We start from the raw sequence: 21,751 nt of genomic DNA, 5'->3' as shown, positions 1-21,751 counted from the left end.
AAAACCTTGTATTAAATGATGCAAGTGAGGACACAAATGATAATGACTCAGGTGGACAGTGCAATTTCAAAACATGTATTGGGGCAGTTAAAGGCACAAAGAGAATGTTGTAGAGGTGATAACGGACAAAGGCATTCTTAATCCAGTAAGAACAGGTCAGATAAGGAGAAGCCAGAATTTTGAAAAGACTTTAACTGTATCTACCATCTGAGCTAGTCTGGGGTACAGCTGTTTCTTTAACAGAAGAAGAGGTGGTTAAAGAAAGAAAGAAAGAAAGAAAGAAAGAAAGAAAGAAAGAAAGAAAGAAAGAAAGAAAGAGGCACCCCTACTTTCACTCTTTTCTCATGGGTCTTAGGACCTTGTTGTCATGCCACATCTTCAGTTATCTGAAAAGATTATTAACAATCAAGCACCTCATTTTGTTGTATGAAATATTGTAAAGATGCCCCCAATGGAAATCCTTCCCCAAGTTCTCCTCCTGCTCCTGATCTCTCAGATGAGCTCAGTTTCTGGATGGCAGATGTGGCCCAAGGAGATGAGCAAGACTAGTGATGTTTCAGGAGTCGCAGTGGATCCTTGCGCGTAGACTTGGAAATCTTGAAGGACCAGTAACTACAAAAGAAGCTACAGAGCAGGGCAACTGTCACACCGTTACGGTTCACAAACCCAGGGAGGACAATGTGCTAGCAAATTATGTGAACAGCCATGCCAAAACTCTACATCATAGCAATTACAGGTGCTCGATTATGAAGTTTTGACAAACTGACTTTCTCTGTTTTCTTTCCCACAGTATCTTTTCATCCTTGAGCAAGGCTAGATATAGCTCCCTTATCTTCTGGTGTCTGTCCTGAACTGTTCCAGAAGCCTTGGCTGTGGTCTGTAGAAACCCCGTAGTCTCCCTCTCCAGGGATTCTTTGCTAGGGTTCCTCAGGAAGTTGTCTCTAAACAAAGATTACTTCTAGGAGTCAGAACTTATTTAGTATACCTGACTTAGAACATGAAAATGCACCACTACCCCACCTTGTACCCACAACTGTAAATTTCATGAAATCAGGTTGGGGCTCTTTTTATTTTGTTGCTTATTGACTCATGTCTATTAGAAGGTGTTGCATATAAGGAGTGATAAATAGGTATATACATTAATCACTTATATATAGTTTTAACAGAATTGAGCATCTGGAAGATGTTGTGCTTCTGTTATACTGTTCCTGCTGCAAACATGATTACTGTGTCACTTACTGAAACTTAGCTATTTGCATATTTTTAACATATCTGATTCTCCTTGGATAATTTTCACCAAAAGTGTTTCATAAATTCTGTTTTTTCTTAAGGTTTTATCTCAGAATTGTGTTTAATTTTAATTCTACCATGTTAGCCTTCACTACTACACTTAAACCACCTTAACTTTTGCTTTGCTCTAAGGTTTTCTTAAATGGGAAAATGTTAAAAATCCACAGGCCAAAAGGGAAGATATTTCATCAGGTTCCTCACTAAGCAGATGTTATAACTGGAGTAAAAGTGCAGAGCCCTAAGGAGGGTTCATTTTCCCAGTCACATCGAACACAGTGCACTGGAACATGGACCATGCCAGTATCATTGGCACTGGTGAAAAAGTGTATGTGGTGAGAGGAGCATGGCAGATTCAGATTTCCTTTTGGCCTAAATTCTCAGTTTTCTTGACAGGATCTGACTCTCTCAGTTGAAAATCTAAGGCTTTATAAGAGAGTTCCAAGAGAGCAACAAGGGTGAGGGGTCAGTTCAGAGGTTCAAAGGGAAAAGAGTAAAGTGATGGACAGTGGATCTGTGGAAGGATTGGGAAAAAAAAGTATGAACAGAGGGGTCATGGGATAAGGGAGTTCTTTTCTTTTGAACACTGTAGTCAATACCCCTGCGCTGTCCTTGTCATTCATGCACAGTCATACTGAGCTCTCTGAAACCCTCAGTTTCAATCATATATTAGACCTGAAACTACATTACTCTTAATATCTCTGCTTTAACCACCAGGCTCCATATAGCCATTGTTCTCTTCTGCAAGTATGGGGCAATGTAAAATGGTACTATCACTTTGAAAAAATCTGGCAATTTGTATAACAAGAGACACTAAAATCCAGTAATTCAACTTACAGCTAATAATATGCAAAGCAAGGAAAATAGTGAGGTTCCATTTCCAACAGTGGAGGAAAATATTTCAACAAAACAACCAAACAATTGTAAAAATAAGAGATAGAGAAAAGAAAATTAAATCTGAAGGCACAGAGAGTGAAACAAGCAATCAGAATCTACAGTGTAAAGGACACTTGGAAGAAAGGAACAGTATTAGAGTCATCTAGTTTTGATATTTTTTCAAGACACACTCAGTTGGAAGCAGGTAGACAGTTATAATTTTGCAATATACAGACGTATTGGCTAGCTGGAAGGATAAGAATAATTCGTGGCTACTGAAGCAGCTAGAAAGCGTTAGGAGAACATCTTTAAAAGGAAGATCCAGAGGGAGAATCTCAAGTTGCACATAAAATCTCTGATCAAATTTCTGAACTACACATGTTTGAGATAGATGGCAATCGGCCCAGTTAGGGCTAATTGACTGATCACAGATGTTTGCTCCTACAAAACGCAGGGGAGAATTTATTTTACTATATCAAGTTATCTAAGAAATCAAGGATCAAAAACTATAAACAGTAAAATGACAACAAACTCAAAACTATCAGCAACTGAACCCAAAAAACAAAAACTAAGCAAACAACTAGAACAGGAACAGAATCACAAAAATGGAGATATCAAGGAGGGTGATCAGTGGGGAGGAGGAGAAGGAGAATGGGGGGAAAAGGTGTAGGGAATAAGCCTAATAGGCACAAAGTAGACAGGAGTGAGGTTAAGAAAAGTATAGGAAATGGAGAATCCCAAGAACTTATATGTACAAACCATGGATATGAACTAAGGGAGGGGAAATCATGGAGGGTGGTGACAGGTGCAGGAAGGAGGTGAGTAAAGGGAAGAAAAAATTGGGACAACTGTGATAGCATAATCAATACAATATACTTTAAAATTTATTTCAGTACTTCAAGTAAGAGTAGGTAGCAACAACAAAACATAAAACTTTATTTTAAAATAAAAAATAATCACTAAATGCACAATAAATATAAGTAACTATAGGCAAAATATTATGCAGCAGATTTGTAGAACTTCCTCATCTTGCATAACTGAAACTTTAAACCTATTGAATTGTAATGCCTTAAAATGTAAGCAGTTAGATCTCATATTAGATAATTTTTAGTACAATAAAGAAGACAATGTGATTGATAGCAAATATTAAATAATAAATTCAAAGAGAATGTTTAGAGAAAAGCAATTACAACCTAGAATTGTACACTAGAAACGTGTAAGATAAACTATATTTCAAAATTAAAAGACCAAAAATATTTTTATTCAGAAAGATAAGATTAAAATGATGTACTTCATTAACCCGTATTCTATTTCAAATTATAACAAAGATATTAAATTTCAGGTAGATTCATACTCATTTTTAACATTCATTATTTCAAATCACAGAGAAAATCAATTGACAACAATCTGGACCACTGCTTATGTGATAGGAATCGAGAAAGTTAAAGCAAAAGCTCTATTTTTTCACTCTCTCAATATTCTTATGTTATTCTTACTATTTTTATTTCTTATGAGAAGCTAAATCCAACTTACTTAAATATAGACCAGTAAGTAGCAATATCAGTATGATTACAAAATGCTATCTGATTTTAAAGTCAAGGTTCAACTGTGCACAATGTTCACTCTCTACAATGTGTCATGTGCACAAGCATTTTGGTCATTAACTATTCGATGTAATTTTAAACATGATCATGACCAGCTCCTGCTTCATTAATGGCTACCTGGATTGAGCACGACAATCAATATCTCTTGGCCCCTAAGATTGTCTCATGATTCTCCAGGCTCCTTGTAAAAATCAGCATCTCCTGGAATTTCCTGTCTACCTCACATCCTAGGAGATTTGGTTCTTACCTTTCCTGGGGAGTGAACAGCAGAAACTCTGTGCTGGAGAAACACAGACCAGGTTCCAACCTTGGCTCCTCCACTCATTAATTATAGAACATTCAAACATACCTCATAAGTTTGTAAATGTTTCAACTCCCTGATAAATAATTATTTCTTTTATGATATTTAAAAAATTAACTGAGATTAAGGTACTCCCTATATATTTATACATAGATACAATAATATATCTCCATGTGTTGTGTATGTATGTGTGTTCAAGGTTAAATTTGCGTGGACATATTTTTCCCAGACAAGTACCGTCTTTTTTATCCCACTGCAATACGTAATCACCCCTGTACATGTTGATGTGGGTTCTGTGCAGTAGCCAGTCCTCATTTATAATGTGTGCTTTCGTAAGAAAAGTTTGCTCCTTTCCTATCCTGGGCAAATCTATTCCTCAACATAATTTGAAACTGATTTTAGAAGTAAGGAAGAGAAAAGTGCATGGGATGGTCTATAGGGTGTTATACTCAGATGTTTCACAGCAAGAAAAAGTCCTGAAAACCAAAAGGCTGACCCTAAAAGAACAGCTGTCCTAGACATGGCTTCCTTCACTAGAAAGGTCTTGGAAACTCATACTTTTGCATTTTTCAGACCCATTTCCAAGAAAGGGACTTAACACAGTCCCAGTCTGGGTGTAAAAAGGTCTCTAACTGAAGACTGGGACTGGACTGGTCTCAACAGCAGAACCAGGAACCTGACAAATGAGGCTGCAGCAGAAGCACTCACTGCTCCTCTGAAGGGCACAGGCCTGTTGCACAGGTCACCTCAGCTTATGCTTCTCAGTGACAGGAGAGCAAATATTTACTGTAATTGTGCTGGAGATGTAAATAGGAGCTTTACATTCAGGGGAGGTTAGTTTTACACAACAATCTTCAGGGTTAGGTGCAGTTTAAATTATAATTTGTATTTTATGAGAAGAAACAACAATTTATTGATAGCTACACAACATTGATAAGAAGAGACAGGATCTGAACTAAGAAATTTTGAACATAAGATTTTCATTCTGAATACATATATTACTTTTGTTTTGTTTTTTTCTCAGCCCTCTGAACAGCCTACTGCTGTATGCTGGGCAACACTCAGACACACTCAGACACTCCTCAGTTGGTGGGGGTGGGTGGGGTGCCTGTGTGTTATCCTGAGATCATGGTTGGTGGACACAGGTGATCCATGTCTCTTCAGATCAGTGATAAAGAAAAATGTGGAGAAATGGGAGGGCAGAGATGTTAAACCAATACTACTCTGTCTTTAGGAGGGATTAAATGTCTCTCACTGAGAATACAGAAAGTGGTAAAAAATAAATGAGCTTCCCATCTAACTTACATCAGAAACAATGCAAACCCCCCAAATGACTAAACGTCCTGAAGAAGAGAGACAGCAAGGAAGAGATGGCGTGGATGGAGCAGTGAGCTCAGGGGCAGGAGGTGAGTCCAGGACAAGTTGCTACACAGAAGTGGGTGAGGGCAGGAGAGGGCTCAGGGGCCAGGTGGGCACAGGGTCATGGGAACTGGGCAGTTCCAAGGATTGAAATATGGATAAGCAGTCTGAGAAAAGTGACAGTTAGAGAACTTGTAGATGAGTGACCCTTGGTTTGTGATATTAAAAAATGAGACAGCACCTGCTTCAAAATCTAGGAAAACCCCAACTCTACAGGGAGGAACAGTCATGTAAAGGGTCAGGACCTTGGGATCCGAGGTGGGAGAGTCCTGAAAGGCACTGTACACAGATCTGTTCTGTAAGCCTATAACCCAGTAGCCATTTTCAGGTCTGAATCTGGAGTAAGCATTTGAATCATTTACACTTGGGTTAAAAACAAACCCAGAGCTTTTTTTGCTGTTGAGGTTACTTGGTGCACTGTATACCCCCAGGATCCAGGCAATCTTCCCAGACACATCAACTTCCCAATAATATTTCCCCGAGGAGAAGTGTTGGGTGCCCACAACATCAAAAGCAGAAAAATCACATGGATTACATGGATGTACATCACTAAACGTGGATTGTTGCCCAACTGTCACTTGTCTCTGATCCGCAGAAATGACAACATTTGAAACAGCATTGAGTGGATTCAGCATCAAGTCCACTGTAGGGAAAATTGCACAGTTGGGTGCATTACACAAGGCAGATGTGTCATGTGACACTGTAGGGAGGAATATTGGGAATTGACTGGGAGGAAAATGAGTTAATGGGTCAGTGTTGGATAGATTACTTTAGAACTGTTGTAGGTATGCCTGATTTAGAGAAATATAGGTAACTAAGATTATGGCACTTAGAAGTACCAGCACTTCTGAAAAGAGGTCAGAACATGGTGATTTGAAGCACTTGTGGTTTCTTACCCCAGTAGCTTTGGACTTCTGTCAGCTCTGAAATGACAAAAGTTTCAGTGATGTTGTTAGAAGCAAAGGGAGAAACACTGTACCTGTTTTTTTCACTCGACTGGGAACAGAAAATGGTCATCCTTTGAAGCTGTCAACTGGAGAAGAAGAGGACACCTGTCCCTTCCACTTTAGATGTGTTCACATCTTCTGTACTGGGTATTTGTCTCTTCTTGTCAGGACTACTTCCTTTTTATTTCATGTGTAAATAAAATCCACTCCCCAATTTTGCTATTATACTATGAGAATCCGCTCCCTCACACACCCTTTCCCTGGCTCTCCTCACCTTTAAACATTTGCAGCATCCCAGCAAGATCTGGAACTCGGAATACACTCTTTGTTTTGTTGGAAACAATTTTTGGCTTGTTCAAGGTGTCAATCTCGCTCCTACCAAAGAAAAGAGTTGATTGACCACACTTTTGACTTTGTGTCTCTCCAAGACCAATGTCCCTCTCACCTGCCCCTCCAATGATGCCTCCTCACTCAACTCTACTTCCCTGAAGAACCTCAGGGAGGGAGAAGTGAGAGCCCTGTCACTGCAGCGAGAAGAAATGTCTTCATATCTGCCTTCTCATTTACCATCTGAGTCACTTTGGGAAGGACTTCTTCTCATGAAGCCTATGTTCTTTCTTCTAAAATAGAAGAATTAACTACTTAACACTCTACCTCTTAAAAAAATATGGTATTAGATAAAATAATGGTACCTTCAAAAGTTTTTTGGTTCTTTAAAAAAATATTTGATATAAAGAGAAGTCACTGTTATGTCATTTGATCCTCTAGGAAGAAGCCAATAATATAAGTTTCTGGGTAGATAGTTAGTGGGGAAGCTCTAGAACTAAGCTACTAAAAATTTTAGGTTATCAAGTGTAGTGCTTCTGCATATGAAGGCTGAAGGTCTCTTAAGCCTGTTATCTCAATATAGATGCTAATTATGACATACAAGGTCACATTCTCTGGGAAAACATGACAAATATTTGGGAAACGAGAAGGTATGATATCCAAACTAATAGTGATCTGAATTTCATGTGTTTGATGCTTGCCAAGTAGGTAGGAAACTTCAGACAAATAAAACAATTTTCCCTATAACACGCTAAAATGTTTAAACAATAAGAGGTTAATTATTGGCACTAGGACTAAAGTCATTTTTCCCCAAGACTTCAGGACATGATCCTCCCTGCAACAAGACAGGCACCTATGAAGTATACACATAAACAGAGGCAGAAACCAAGGTCTTCTAAAAGGAGTGAACTCATTGAATACTGATACTGTAACCCCTTATTTCCCATGCTTCTATCCACACAAACTCTGCGACCTCCCACTGCACACGTTCCCTACATTAAAAAGTTTCACCTGTCATCAACAATTTGAAACCATGCTAATACCCAAATTTTTAAAAATTATGCAACTTCTAAAATTATGACTGATTCAAGATTACTCTTACTGTTATAATTCTGTCATCACATAAAAAAAAAGGACCATGCCTGGTCTGGTACACATACCTTCTTAAGACGTTAATCACATCCTGGGGAGAAGAGAGAATACATAAATCAATTACAAGGTTTCCAGATTTAGAAGATAATCTGGCTAGTTAAAATTTAATTTTGGATAAATTCCAAATATGTCTTAGTACAATAATCACCTCTGCAATATTTAGGATACTCTTCTGCTAAAATATGATCTGCTGTTTATCTGAAATTCAAATTTAACTACACATTCCTTACTTTATCTGGCAAATCTCAAAGGAGAAATAAGCCCTCCTACCTTACAAAGTTTTACTTACCTTCCTCCTCACACCCCTAGCACCCCTTGATATGATGTGAATAAGAAGATGGTCAGAATAAATAAATGGGGACAAACTGTAGAGATAACACTCAGACCAAGCCTCCCAAGGACTCACGTGAGGATGTTAGAAAGACGCTTCAAGAGTCTGGAGATGTAATATATTGAAAAGGAAGAGAGTCAGCCTACAGTTTTTTAATACACCTTCATGAGAAATCCCCTTTATTCATTATACTTTTAGTTATTATAGAGACAAATAAAGGTAAAATCTTCTATTTGCCAGACATCATTTTAGGCTCTGGGGAATAAAAAATGAACAATTAATAATTACACTGTTCAGGAAGTATATTCTCTTTTGCTGCAGGAACAAGCAAACTAACCCCTCAAACAAATGTCCCTCTGGTCTCTCTCCACTCACTCCATGTACCTCCTAAACACTGTCGGAAGGGAATCACATCACGCGTTATGTATGAAACGGGCCATGGGAACCAGCAGCAAAGAAAGTCTAAAATGTTATTGACTATTGTCCAACCTTTTACATTCCATTGTCCAGACCAATATCCTCTTCATCACAGACTTAAAAAGTGTATCTTACCATGAATTTTAATACCATATTAAGCCAATTCAGTCTATATGGTTGGCTTCTTATAGCCATCTTTTCCCCCCATTTTAACATAATTGGCCTTATTTTTTAATGGAAATACACCCATACATTTTTTTCTCCCTCTTTACTCTAAACCCTTTATCCCAACAAAGCCTTGGCTGTATAGCCTCAAAAAATGTTACTCTCTGCATTAGGTCTTTTGTTGTTATTATATACGTGAAAAAACAGCTAAAACTGGCTTAAATTCAAAATAAAATAAGAGAAACTCAAAAAGCGGGTATCACTTTGGTAATAGCAAGATTTTTAGAAAAAAATATTGTCTTCAGCATCTGTTTTTTCTTCTCAAAATCTTATTTTCTACCTCTTATACAAACTTCCTTTTCATAATATATATGGCATCAACATGAATATCCTGGTTTAAATGATAATTCATGTTATATTACCTAGCAGAAGAGATTTCTCTTTCTAGACATAACCCTGATATTGTAAGCACACAAATCATTGCCTTGAAATGGATCAGATACATATCTTAAAATAATTACTGCAACATTGGTAAATGTATAGAAATTGCATATGTTGCTTTACTTAGAATTAAAAGACATACATATTTCTAATGCTACTGATTTTATCAGCACTAATCAGCTACCTGGAGTGAGGGTAGAGATGGTTCCCCAAAAGGTAATCAAGAGATGGTTTTTAAAAAAAGTACTTAACTTCTGGCAAAGATGCAGGCATAGGTAGAAATACTGTGCCTCCTCACACAACCGAATTTAAGGACAACAAAGATTTAGAAATGAAAAAACAACCAAAACAGACAGAAAATTGAACTGTAGGGAAGTCCGACAACAAACCATTCATCAAGACTGGTAAGAGGGACAGAGTCAACAGCTGGCAGAGAGGGGTCATGACAGGAAAAAGTGGTGGTTGGCAGACCCAGGCACAGAGAGGAAATAAGCAGACCCAGTGAGGTGTGCAAGGTGGTTTTTTGACCCAACACACATTTGTATGCAAAAAAACAAGGCAAAACAGGCAATGAGACAGACCACAAACCCAAGGCCCCAGCAACAGAAAATAAAGACTAAAAGCACTGATTAAAAAAACTTGTGGGGGTTGAGGTCCCAGGAGAGACTCCCAGCCTCACAGGAGAATTTGTTAAAGAGACACAGAGTCCTAGAATGTACACAAGCCCACCTGGGAACCAGCCCCAGAAGGACACAATTTGCCTGTGGGAAGAGGCAGAGGGGACTGAAATCTGAGAGACAGGAGAGCAAGTGCCATTATTCCCTCTCTGACCCTGTACCCAAATAAAGTGACTGGGTTGCCCCACCCTGGTGAACAACTAAGGCTGCACCCCTCATACCCAACAGGTGAGAAAAGACCAAAACATTATGGCTCAAACACAGAAACAAATCAAAGCCCCAGAGCCAATTCTTTTAAGTGACTAAGATATAGTCAACCTATCAGATGCACAGTTCAAAACACTGGTGATCAGGATGCTCACAAAACTGGTTGAATTTGGTTGCAAATTAGATGAAAAAATGAAGGATATACTAAGTGAAATGAAGGAAAATGCACAGGGAACCAATAGTGATGGAAAGAAAACTGGGACTCAAATCAATGGAGTGGACCAGAAGGAAAGAAGAAACAATTGAATAGAAAAGAATGACGAAACAAGAATTCAAAAAAATGAGGAGAGGCTCAGGAACCTCCAGGACATCTTTAAATGTTCCAACATCCGAATTATAGGGGTACCAGAAGGGGAAAGAAACAGCCACAAGTGGAAAACTTATTTGAACAAATAATAAAGGAGAACTTCCCCAGTCTGGCAAAGAAAATAGACTTCCAGGAAATCCAGGAAGCTCAGAGAGTCCCAACGAAGCTGAACCCAAGGAGGAACACACCAAGGCACATCATAATTACATTAGCCAAGACTAAAATGAAGGAGAGAATCCCAGAAGCAGCAAGAGATAAGGGGACAGTCACTTACAAAGGAGTTCCTATCAGACTGTCAGTGGATTTCTCAAAAGAGACCTTACAGGCAAGAAGAGGCTGGAAAGAAATACTCCAAGTCATGAAATCCAAAGACCTACATCCAAGATTGCTGTATCCAGCAAAGCTTTCATTTAGAATGGAAGGGCAGATAAAGTGCTTCTCAGATAAGGTCAAATTCAAGGAATTCATTATTACCAAGCTCTTATTATATGAAATGTTAAAGGGACTTGTCTAAGAAAAGAAGATAAAAAATATGAATGGTGAAAGGATAGCAAACTCACAATTATTAACAACCGCATCTAAAGCAAAAGCAAACTAAGAGGACAGCTAGATTGGGAGCAGAACCATAGAAATGGAGATCAGATGGAGGGTTAGCAACAGGGGAGTGGGAGGAGGAGAAGGGGGAGAAGATACAGAGAATAAGTAGCATAGATGGTGGGGAGAAAATAGACAGGGGAGGGCAAGAGTACTATGGGAAATGTAGAAGTTAAAGAACTTATGACACATGGACATGAAGTAAGTGGGGGGAGTGTAGGGGGAGGGGTGTGCAGGGTAGAGGGGAATGAAGGGGGGAAATGGGACAACTATAATGGCATAATCAATAAAATATATTTTAAAAAGTAAAAATAAATAAAAGTTAAAAAATACTTAACTATGGTTGGACAAACAACTGTCCTATACAATCCATCCCTTAGTTGACACCATCTCCTCATCCTATAAAAATTCCATAAGGGTTTTAATAAAAATTAACAAGATATTGAAAATTTGATGGATCCAGGGCAGTGTTTCTCAGCTTTGACACTACTAGTATTCTCCCCTGATAATTCTTTGCAATTACCCCTGCCTTGTGCTTTGCATCTGAATTAGCAGCATTTCTGGTCTCTACCTATTAGATGGCAGTAAAATTTTCCAAATGGTCCCTGCTGCAGGGGTGTTTAAATGGTTTCCAGAGACCGCTGACTTACCATAGAATTGTTTTGCCATAGAACTGAATAGGATTACCCTAACCTATATCAAAATTTTTATGAAGCCATAGTAATCAAAAGATTAGAATGTCAGTGCAAAGATAAATATAAACATTTATGTAAGAAAGTAATAATACAGAAATGTATCCTTATATTTAGAGCAAATTGATTTTTGGCAAAAGTGCCACAGTAATTCCGTGGAGAAGGGAGAGTCTTTTCAACAAATGTTGAACTGAATTTCTTCATGGTTCAACATCATGGATGGGACTGGAGAATATTATGTCAAGTGAAATAAGTCAGTCAGTGAAAGGCAAATACCATATGATCTCACTCATAGGAAGAATTTAATAACAAAAATAAGCTAACAAGCAAAAGAGAACCACAGACACAACTGGAAGCAGCCAAAGGGGTAGAAAGAGGGATAATGGTGGAAAGAACAGAAGGGACTGGTCAAAGAATATGTATGAGTGACACATGGACATGGACAATGGTGTAGGGATTGACTGTGGGAGTGGGGAGTAGGCTGGATGGGTGAGGGCAAAGGGCAAAAAAATGGAACAACTGTAATAGAATAACAAAAATAATAAGTACAAAAAGAATCTCAATATATTTATTAAAAAACTTAGGATTACATACTTATAATGGGGCATTTCATGTGTAATTTATACCTTAAGAAATGTGTTTTTTTTAAGCAGAAGTAAAAACGTTCAGCTGACAGAAACTGATTACTCTAGTATTGGAACCACAGTTGAGAAATTCTTGTTAGACACAGATCAGAATGTCCATCATGAACAAATCAACATATAATTAGTGCAAGAGAAGTTGTGGAGAAAATGGAACCATAATATACTGTTGCTAGGAATGCAGACTGCTGCAGCTACCATGGAATCCGTATGGAATTTCCTCAAAAACTAAAAATGGAACTGCCTTTTGATCTGGCAATTCCTCTGCTGGGAATATACTCTAAGAATCCTGAAACACCAGTTCAAAGAACCTATGCACCCCAATGATTATAGCAGTACAATTTACAGTAGCCAAGTGCCGGAAACAGCCTACATGCTGATCAGTAAATTAGTGGATCAAAAACTTGTGGTACATTTACACAAATGGAATACCATGCAACAGAAAGAGAGCAGGAAATTCTACCCTTCACAACAGCATGGATGGAATTGGAGAGCATTATGCTTAGTGAAATAAGCCAAGCAGTAAAAGACAAATACCATATCTCACGTGTAAGCGGAACTTAATCAACAAAACAAATAAGCTAACAAAATAGAAGCAGAGACATGGAAAGAAAGAATAAACTGACAGTAACCAGAGGGGAGAGGGGAGGGAGATAATGGGGGAAGGGTCAAGTTGAGGAACATGCATAAAGGACCCATGGACAAAGTCAGTAGGAGGAGGAGGAGGATTCAATGTAGGAGGTGGGGGTGGGTAGCAAGGGGGAGAGTAAAGGGGGAAAATGAGGACAACTATAACTGAAGGACAATTAAAAAGAAGAAATCCCTGTTCAGCTAGCAAAGGAAAATGGCAAGAAGTCAAGTAGAGAAAAATCTCAATTTCCTCAATTTCCTTCATACATTTCATAGTTTAATATCACAGCCACGCAGTTAATTTCATGAAAAAGATTAAACCATATATATTAGGTACCTTCTCTTTATTAAGTTTTTATAGATTTCCCCAATCTTTCTCTAGCCAGTGCAAACACACACACACACACAGAAGCATATTCATGTGTGCTCATCCTTCACCCAGGTACTCTAGTCTATCATTACATCTGCCCTTCCTTAAAACAACAACAAAATCTAACACAAGAGATGTGAGTTGTTCAAATAAGCTCAGTGAAGAAATGCCTTACAAATGCTGGGTCACAGATAACAGAAGTCTATAGACCCCTCTCAAATTTTGCCCAACCCTGTATAAATAATGGTCATGGGAATTTCTCTTGCAATTTGGATACTGACTTTCCCAGTGACCCTGGTTGTGAATGATAGAGAAGGAACACTAGGGGTCAATGGAACCTTTTAATGAGAGAGAAGGTGCAGGGACCCAGAAGGAAAAGAAACTTAATCTCTGTGTTTCGTCGAAATCTTTTATGTGGGAGCTACATCCCAACTCTTACCTGAGGCATGTCTGTAGACTCTACAGATTCAGGCATAGGAGGCTGTAGAGCTGAGTCGGGCTCACTCACATTCACTTCATCTTCCTCCAGCTTGTGCAGCTCCCTCTGCTCCTCTTTGTCCAGGATGCCTCTCATTTTCTCAAACCCTTGCAGAATCCTCTTTCTCTCAGTTTGCATACGATTCTTTGGGGATGAGACGAGAAGGAGGCAGTCAGTTTTTCATGAGCCAAGACAAGAAATATTTTCTTCAGGCACTTAGGAGGTAAAAGGAAAAAAGAGTGATTCCAGGGAAAATCATTTTTCCTACATTTTCCCTTGAGCTCTACCTAGAGTAATTCATTCAAGTCTACTTACTAAAGGGCCACCAGGGGACACAATGTGCTACATGGTTGAGGCTTGGATTGTAGACACCTGTCCTGGGCAATCATACCATACTCTATATGAAACGCTATCCATACCTGCAAAACAGGGAAACCGGGACCTCACTTAAAGAGTTCTCTGGGAGTAAGAGAGTCTCAAACTTGGCAACTGAAGTGGGTCATGGGATTCATGAATAATTTTTACATTGTTTCCCTCTAGGTGTTTTCCTTCAAAATGGTTGCTTTTACTTGTGACATGTCTACTCTGTAGCCCCCAACACTTAATAGGGAAGGAACTGAGTGAGGACTAACCAAATGTCTTCTGCTCTCATTAATTGTGTGGTACCACACAGGAGGTACGACCAAAGAGGAAGGGGCCTCCTTGTAATTGGAACAAGATGCTGACCACTTTCCTGTGGCAGGATTCCCTCAGGAACAATGTCTTCCTACCTTCCAGGTAGCTCTCTCTTCTTTGATGTCAGCTTCCAATTGCTCAGCTTCCTGCTGCTCCTGTGACAGCTTCTTCAGAGCTTCCTGGATCTTTTCCTGTGAGAATAAAATCTCCAAAGTCAAGCTATAAGCTTTCCAAGAACCTGGATTAAGGATAAATGGAGAAGAAATCAGGAACATCTCAGAAGAGGCTAAAGTTTCAGAAATGAAACTGGCAATTGGAACTGAGAATGTAGACAGAAATCTGAGCTGGTGAATGTACTCTTCCTCCCTGAGTAATGCGAGTCACCACCCCTCTATCAAGAGTATCTTGTATCTCTCTTTTCCTGGAGGAAGACCTGTTCCTGCAGCAAGTAAAGTCTTTTCCTCTCATGGACACTTTTCTCTCCTCTAAGCAAATATTCCTAAAAAAACCTGCATGCTCACAGGGACGATCAGAATTTATCTTAGGAAGCAACTCTCAGTCATACAACTTCTCTTTGCTAAGATTGTGTAGTCTACATTTATTATTGAGGGAAATGAAAGAATGCACAGAAATGTTCTTCAAGCCTCAAAAGCTGAGCCAAGGGTATGAAACCAGAACACATGGCTTACTTCAATGGTGACAATGGGAATGAATACTATTAAAAAGTAAAGATTTCACTTTAGGTACCATTCAATATTTCCCCACCCTGGGGCTTACCTGATACTCCTTGACCACCTCCATGATGGGGGACATTTGGTGACCTTGGTGCTCCTGGACACAAAGCCTGCAAAGAGCCTTCTCATCGTCCTTACAGAAGGTATCATAATTTTCCCCATGGTGCTCACAGAGATCTCTCCTCCTCGGCTGCTGTGAACTCATGTTGACCTCCCTTAATTTCTTCACTCTCTCTGCCAGCTGCCAATTAATCCGGAGGTTCCAAGGCTGGTATCTTATCTGGCAAACAGGACAGCGGCATTCCAATTCTAGGAGGTTCCCTGATTCACTCTCTGCAGTGATACAGTCTTGGCAGAAGTTGTGGCCACAGTCCAAGCTCATGGGTTCCTTTAAGACCTCCCGACAGATGGGGCAGGTCACCGCATCTATGTTCTTTTGTAATGAGAAGTCCATGGCCAATCTCTCCTGGCTTCTTTCTGTCCTGACTCCAGAGGCTCTTCTTGCTCACAAACTCCTGCGGGGCTGGTAATACCAAAAGGGGCAGGATAACAATGGCAGGAAGAGAAGGAGCACTGATGTGCAGAGATATACAACAGGCCAAAACATTAATATTCTGTTAGGAAAGGAAAAGAGAGAGAAAGGGTAGGTCACTGACAGGATGAAAAGGACACTTTGTAATACTTTCAAACATTTTACTCTTGGTTCATGTCACATGGCAAATTCCATCTGTTTGAGGCAATGATGGATTGCTATTTTCTCTGTTTCTATTGGATAGAGGGACAAATTGAGGCCCTTCCTTCCAAGAGCTTTGTGGCTCCCCATCATGAGTCTTATCTAGTTTTCCCCTCCCACAAACACATCCAACATGTTAAATACACTAACCTGACTGCAGCCTGTGAGGTTTTTATACTTGCTCTTCTCTGCATGGAATGATCTTTAACCTATCACTTGCATGACTTCTTTTATTTTAACAATTCAATGGAGTTATATTTACAACACAGATATTATTTTAAGAGTATAATAATTTCTAGTAAATTTATAGAATGGTATAACTTTTTTTAGATAGATTTTTTAAAATTATTTTTTAATATATTTTATTGATTATACCATTACTGTTGTTCAATTCCCCCCCTTCATTCCCCTCCACCCACACACTCCCTCCCCCACCATTCTCCCCTACTTAGTTTATAACCACAAGTCTCAAGTTCTTTAGATTCTATATTTCCCCCACTATTCTCGCCCTCCCCCCTATCTATTTTCTGCCTACCATCTATGCTATTTTCTGTGCCTTCTCCCCCCTTCTCCTCCTCCCACCCCCCTGTTGCTAACCTTCCATGTCTCATAACCGCTTACTATCGACACCCATCATCGGTGGTGGCCGGACTCACGAGTGGCTTTGAGTCTTCCTGCCTTTCAGTCATTGAGGGCTGCTGTCTGGGAGTCTGGGGAAAAACAAATGTGAGTGGCCCTGTCTATCAATAGCACCTGCCTTTTGTACCTGAGATGAATCACAGCAGAACACTTTGAAATCATAAATTCTTAGGTTGAGAACCACCTCACAGCCCCACCCCACCCCACCCTCACAACACACACATCACACACACCTTTACCACCAGATACTTGAAGGTTTACCCATCCGAGTTCCTCAGCATCCCACATGGCTGGGGTGGGAGACGGGCGATATAGAAACTCTTAGACTGTCATGGGCATTACTATCCTGGTAGGCCTGGTACCTGAGGGGGCTCAAGCCTTGAAATTGTTTTTTTTTTCCCAGAATCTATTCCCACCTTGTCTCAGAAAAAAACTACACTTGCTCACTTCTTTCACCTTTGCACGCTNGTATTGGCTGGCTGGAAGGATAAGAATAATTCGTGGCTACTGAAGCAGCTAGAAAGCGTTAGGAGAACATCTTTAAAAGGAAGATCCAGAGGGAGAATCTCAAGTTGCACATAAAATCTCTGATCAAATTTCTGAACTACACATGTTTGAGATAGATGGCAATCGGCCCAGTTAGGGCTAATTGACTGATCACAGATGTTTGCTCCTACAAAACGCAGGGGAGAATTTATTTTACTATATCAAGTTATCTAAGAAATCAAGGATCAAAAACTATAAACAGTAAAATGACAACAAACTCAAAACTATCAGCAACTGAACCCAAAAAACAAAAACTAAGCAAACAACTAGAACAGGAACAGAATCACAAAAATGGAGATATCAAGGAGGGTGATCAGTGGGGAGGAGGAGAAGGAGAATGGGGGGAAAAGGTGTAGGGAATAAGCCTAATAGGCACAAAGTAGACAGGAGTGAGGTTAAGAAAAGTATAGGAAATGGAGAATCCCAAGAACTTATATGTACAAACCATGGATATGAACTAAGGGAGGGGAAATCATGGAGGGTGGTGACAGGTGCAGGAAGGAGGTGAGTAAAGGGAAGAAAAAATTGGGACAACTGTGATAGCATAATCAATACAATATACTTTAAAATTTATTTCAGTACTTCAAGTAAGAGTAGGTAGCAACAACAAAACATAAAACTTTATTTTAAAATAAAAAATAATCACTAAATGCACAATAAATATAAGTAACTATAGGCAAAATATTATGCAGCAGATTTGTAGAACTTCCTCATCTTGCATAACTGAAACTTTAAACCTATTGAATTGTAATGCCTTAAAATGTAAGCAGTTAGATCTCATATTAGATAATTTTTAGTACAATAAAGAAGACAATGTGATTGATAGCAAATATTAAATAATAAATTCAAAGAGAATGTTTAGAGAAAAGCAATTACAACCTAGAATTGTACACTAGAAACGTGTAAGATAAACTATATTTCAAAATTAAAAGACCAAAAATATTTTTATTCAGAAAGATAAGATTAAAATGATGTACTTCATTAACCCGTATTCTATTTCAAATTATAACAAAGATATTAAATTTCAGGTAGATTCATACTCATTTTTAACATTCATTATTTCAAATCACAGAGAAAATCAATTGACAACAATCTGGACCACTGCTTATGTGATAGGAATCGAGAAAGTTAAAGCAAAAGCTCTATTTTTTCACTCTCTCAATATTCTTATGTTATTCTTACTATTTTTATTTCTTATGAGAAGCTAAATCCAACTTACTTAAATATAGACCAGTAAGTAGCAATATCAGTATGATTACAAAATGCTATCTGATTTTAAAGTCAAGGTTCAACTGTGCACAATGTTCACTCTCTACAATGTGTCATGTGCACAAGCATTTTGGTCATTAACTATTTGATGTAATTTTAAACATTATCATGAGCTCCTGCTTCATTAATGGCTACCTGGATTGAGCACGACAATCAATATCTCTTGGCCCCTAAGATTGTCTCATGATTCTCCAGGCTCCTTGTAAAAATCAGCATCTCCTGGAATTTCCTGTCTACCTCACATCCTAGGAGATTTGGTTCTTACCTTTCCCGGGGAGTGAACAGCAGAAACTCTGTGCTGGAGAAACACAGACCAGGTTCCAACCTTGGCTCCTCCACTCATTAATTATAGAACATTCAAACATACCTCATAAGTTTGTAAATGTTTCAACTCCCTGATAAATAATTATTTCTTTTATGATATTTAAAAAATTAACTGAGATTAAGGTACTCCCTATATATTTATACATAGATACAATAATATATCTCCATGTGTTGTGTATGTATGTGTGTTCAAGGTTAAATTTGCGTGGACATATTTTTCCCAGACAAGTACCGTCTTTTTTATCCCACTGCAATACGTAATCACCCCTGTACATGTTGATGTGGGTTCTGTGCAGTAGCCAGTCCTCATTTATAATGTGTGCTTTCGTAAGAAAAGTTTGCTCCTTTCCTATCCTGGGCAAATCTATTCCTCAACATAATTTGAAACTGATTTTAGAAGTAAGGAAGAGAAAAGTGCATGGGATGGTCTATAGGGTGTTATACTCAGATGTTTCACAGCAAGAAAAAGTCCTGAAAACCAAAAGGCTGACCCTAAAAGAACAGCTGTCCTAGACATGGCTTCCTTCACTAGAAAGGTCTTGGAAACTCATACTTTTGCATTTTTCAGACCCATTTCCAAGAAAGAGACTTAACACAGTCCCAGTCTGGGTGTAAAAAGGTCTCTGACTGAAGACTGGGACTGGACTGGTCTCAACAGCAGAACCAGGAACCTGACAAATGAGGCTGCAGCAGAAGCACTCACTGCTCCTCTGAAGGGCACAGACCTGTTGCACAGGTCACCTCAGCTTATGCTTCTCAGTGACAGGAGAGCAAATATTTACTGTAATTGTGCTGGAGATGTAAATAGGAGCTTTACATTCAGGGGAGGTTAGTTTTACACAACAATCTTCAGGGTTAGGTGCAGTTTAAATTACAATTTGTATTTTATGAGAAGAAACAACAATTTATTGATGGCTACACACCATTTATGAGAAGAGACAGGATTTGAGCTAAGAAATTTTGAACATAAGATTTTCATTCTGAATACATATATTACTTTTGTTTTGTTTTTTTCTCAGCCCTCTGAACAGCCTACTGCTGTATGCTGGGCAACACACAGACACACTCAGACACTCCTCAGTTGGTGGGGGTGGGTGGGGTGCCTGGGTGTTGTCCTGAGATCATGGTTGGTGGACACAGGTGATCCATGTCTCTTCAGATGAGTGATAAAGAAAAATATGGAGAAATGGGGGGGGCAGAGATGTTATACCAATACTACTCTGTCTTTAGGAGGGATTAGATGTCTCTCACTGAGAATACAGAGAGTGGTAAAAAATAAATGAGCTTCCCATCTAACTTACATCAGAAACAATGCAAATCCCCCAAATGACTAAACGTCCTGAAGAAGAGAGACAGCAAGGAAGAGATGGCGTGGATGGAGCAGTGAGCTCAGGGGCAGGAGGTGAGTCCAGGACAAGTTGCCTCACAGAAGTGGGTGAGGGCAGGAGAGGGCTCAGAAGCCAGGTGGGCACAGGGTCATGGGAACTGGGCAGTTCCAAGGATTGAAATATGGATAAGCAGTCTGAGAAAAGTGACAGTTAGAGAACTTGTAGATGAGTGACCCTTGGTTTGTGATATTAAAAAATGAGACAGCACCTCCTTCAAAATCTAGGAAAACCCCAACTCTACAGGGAGGAACAGCCATGTAAAAGGTCAGGACCTTGGGATCTGAGGTGGGAGAGTCCTCAAAGGCACTGTACTCAGATTCATTCTGTAAGCCTATAACCCAGTAGCCATTTTCAGGTCTGAATTTGGAGTAAGCATTTGAATAATTTACATTTGGGTTAAAAACAAACCCAGAGCTTTTTTTTCTGTTGAAGTTACTTGGTGCACTGTATACTCCCAGGATCCAGGCAATCTTCCCAGACACATCAACTTCCCAATAATATTTCCCTGAGAAGAAATTTCGGCTGCCCAAGACATCAAAAGCAGAAAAATTGCATGGATATATATTGCTAAATATAGAATATTGCCCAAATGTCACTTGTCTCTGATCCGAAGAAACAGCAACATTTGAAAGATTGTTGAGTGGATTCAGCATCAAGTCCACTGTAGGGAAAATAATACAGTCAGGTGAATTACATTGGGCAGGGGTGTCTTGTGACACTGTGGGGAAGAATATTGGGAATTGACTGGGAGGAAAATGAGTCAATGGGTCAGTGATGGATAGGTCACTTTAGGACTGTTTCAGGTATACATATTTTGGATAAATATGTGTAAACTAATATTATGGCACTTAATAATAGTACCAGAACTGAACAGAGGTCAGAACATGGCGATTTGAAGAAGTTGTGGCTTCTTACCCCAGTAGCTTTGAACTTCTGTCAGCTCTGAAATGACAAAAGTTTCAGTGATGCTATTAGAAGCAAAGGCAGAAACACAGTACCTATCTTTTCTCTTGAGTGGGAAGAGAAAAGGAGCTTCCTTTGAGGCTGTCATTTGGAGGGAAGGACACCTGGCCCTTTTTCAGCTCAGGGTATTTGTCTCTTCTTGTCAGGACTACTTTTTTTATCTCATATGGAAATAACATCCACTCCCCAATTTTGCTCTTATGCTATGAGAATCTCACACCCATACCCATTCCCCAGCTCTCCTCACCTTTACAATTTTGCAACATTCCATGGAGATCTGGAACTCGGAATGCACTCTTCAGTTTCTTGGGAATAATTTTTGGCTTCTTCAAGGTCCAGATCTTGCTCCTAGAGAAGAAAAGAATTGATTGCCCATACTTTTGACTTCGTGTCTCTCTCTCCGAGACCAATGTCTCCATCACCCTCCCCTTCATTGGTGCCTCCTCACTTGACTCCATTTCTCTGAAAAACCTGAGAGAGAGAGGAGTGAGGACCCTGACATCACAGCCAGAAGAAATGTCTTCATGTCTACCTTTCCATTTATCCTCTGAGTGAGC

The 21,751-nt window shown here is 39.3% G+C and overlaps 2 protein-coding genes across 6 annotated transcripts in view; both read right to left on the bottom strand.

Moving 5' to 3' along the window:
- Positions 1–5,080: 5,080 nt before the first annotated feature.
- On the bottom strand, positions 5,081–21,233 carry LOC118990795 (E3 ubiquitin-protein ligase TRIM22-like). Of its 3 annotated transcripts, none has more exons than XM_037051562.1 (8): positions 21,230–21,233; positions 15,376–15,905; positions 14,694–14,789; positions 13,885–14,067; positions 7,922–7,944; positions 6,709–6,809; positions 6,384–6,410; positions 5,081–6,130 (listed from the first exon to the last, which is right to left on the bottom strand). In XM_037051562.1, the coding sequence occupies exons 2-8, from the start codon at positions 15,784–15,786 to the stop codon at positions 5,526–5,528; spliced, it is 1,446 nt and encodes a 481-aa protein (XP_036907457.1). In that variant the 5' UTR covers positions 15,787–15,905; positions 21,230–21,233; the 3' UTR covers positions 5,081–5,525. The 3 variants fall into 3 exon arrangements, with proteins under 3 accessions (XP_036907457.1, XP_036907459.1, XP_036907458.1); XM_037051564.1 differs by having other exon boundaries at positions 13,954–14,067; XM_037051563.1 differs by having other exon boundaries at positions 15,376–15,855.
- Positions 17,849–21,751, bottom strand: part of LOC118990794 (E3 ubiquitin-protein ligase TRIM22-like) — a 17,016-nt gene continuing 13,113 nt past the window's right edge. For all 3 annotated transcript variants that reach the window (XM_037051561.1, XM_037051560.1, XM_037051559.1), the window contains 3 exons: positions 21,442–21,542; positions 21,147–21,173; positions 17,849–20,892 (listed from right to left, as the gene is read on the bottom strand). In XM_037051561.1, coding sequence (XP_036907456.1) covers positions 20,297–20,892; positions 21,147–21,173; positions 21,442–21,542 — 724 coding nt within the window. In that variant the 3' untranslated portion in view covers positions 17,849–20,296. The remainder of the gene's footprint in view (positions 20,893–21,146; positions 21,174–21,441; positions 21,543–21,751) is intronic.

Source organism: Sturnira hondurensis, unplaced genomic scaffold (assembly GCF_014824575.4).
Source record: "Sturnira hondurensis isolate 20B ecotype Veracruz unplaced genomic scaffold, ASM1482457v3 Scaffold0007378, whole genome shotgun sequence".
NCBI classification, from domain to species: Eukaryota; Metazoa; Chordata; class Mammalia; order Chiroptera; family Phyllostomidae; genus Sturnira; species Sturnira hondurensis.
The sequence above is the reverse complement of the archived record's forward strand: the minus strand, read 5'-3'. Positions and strand labels throughout refer to the sequence as shown.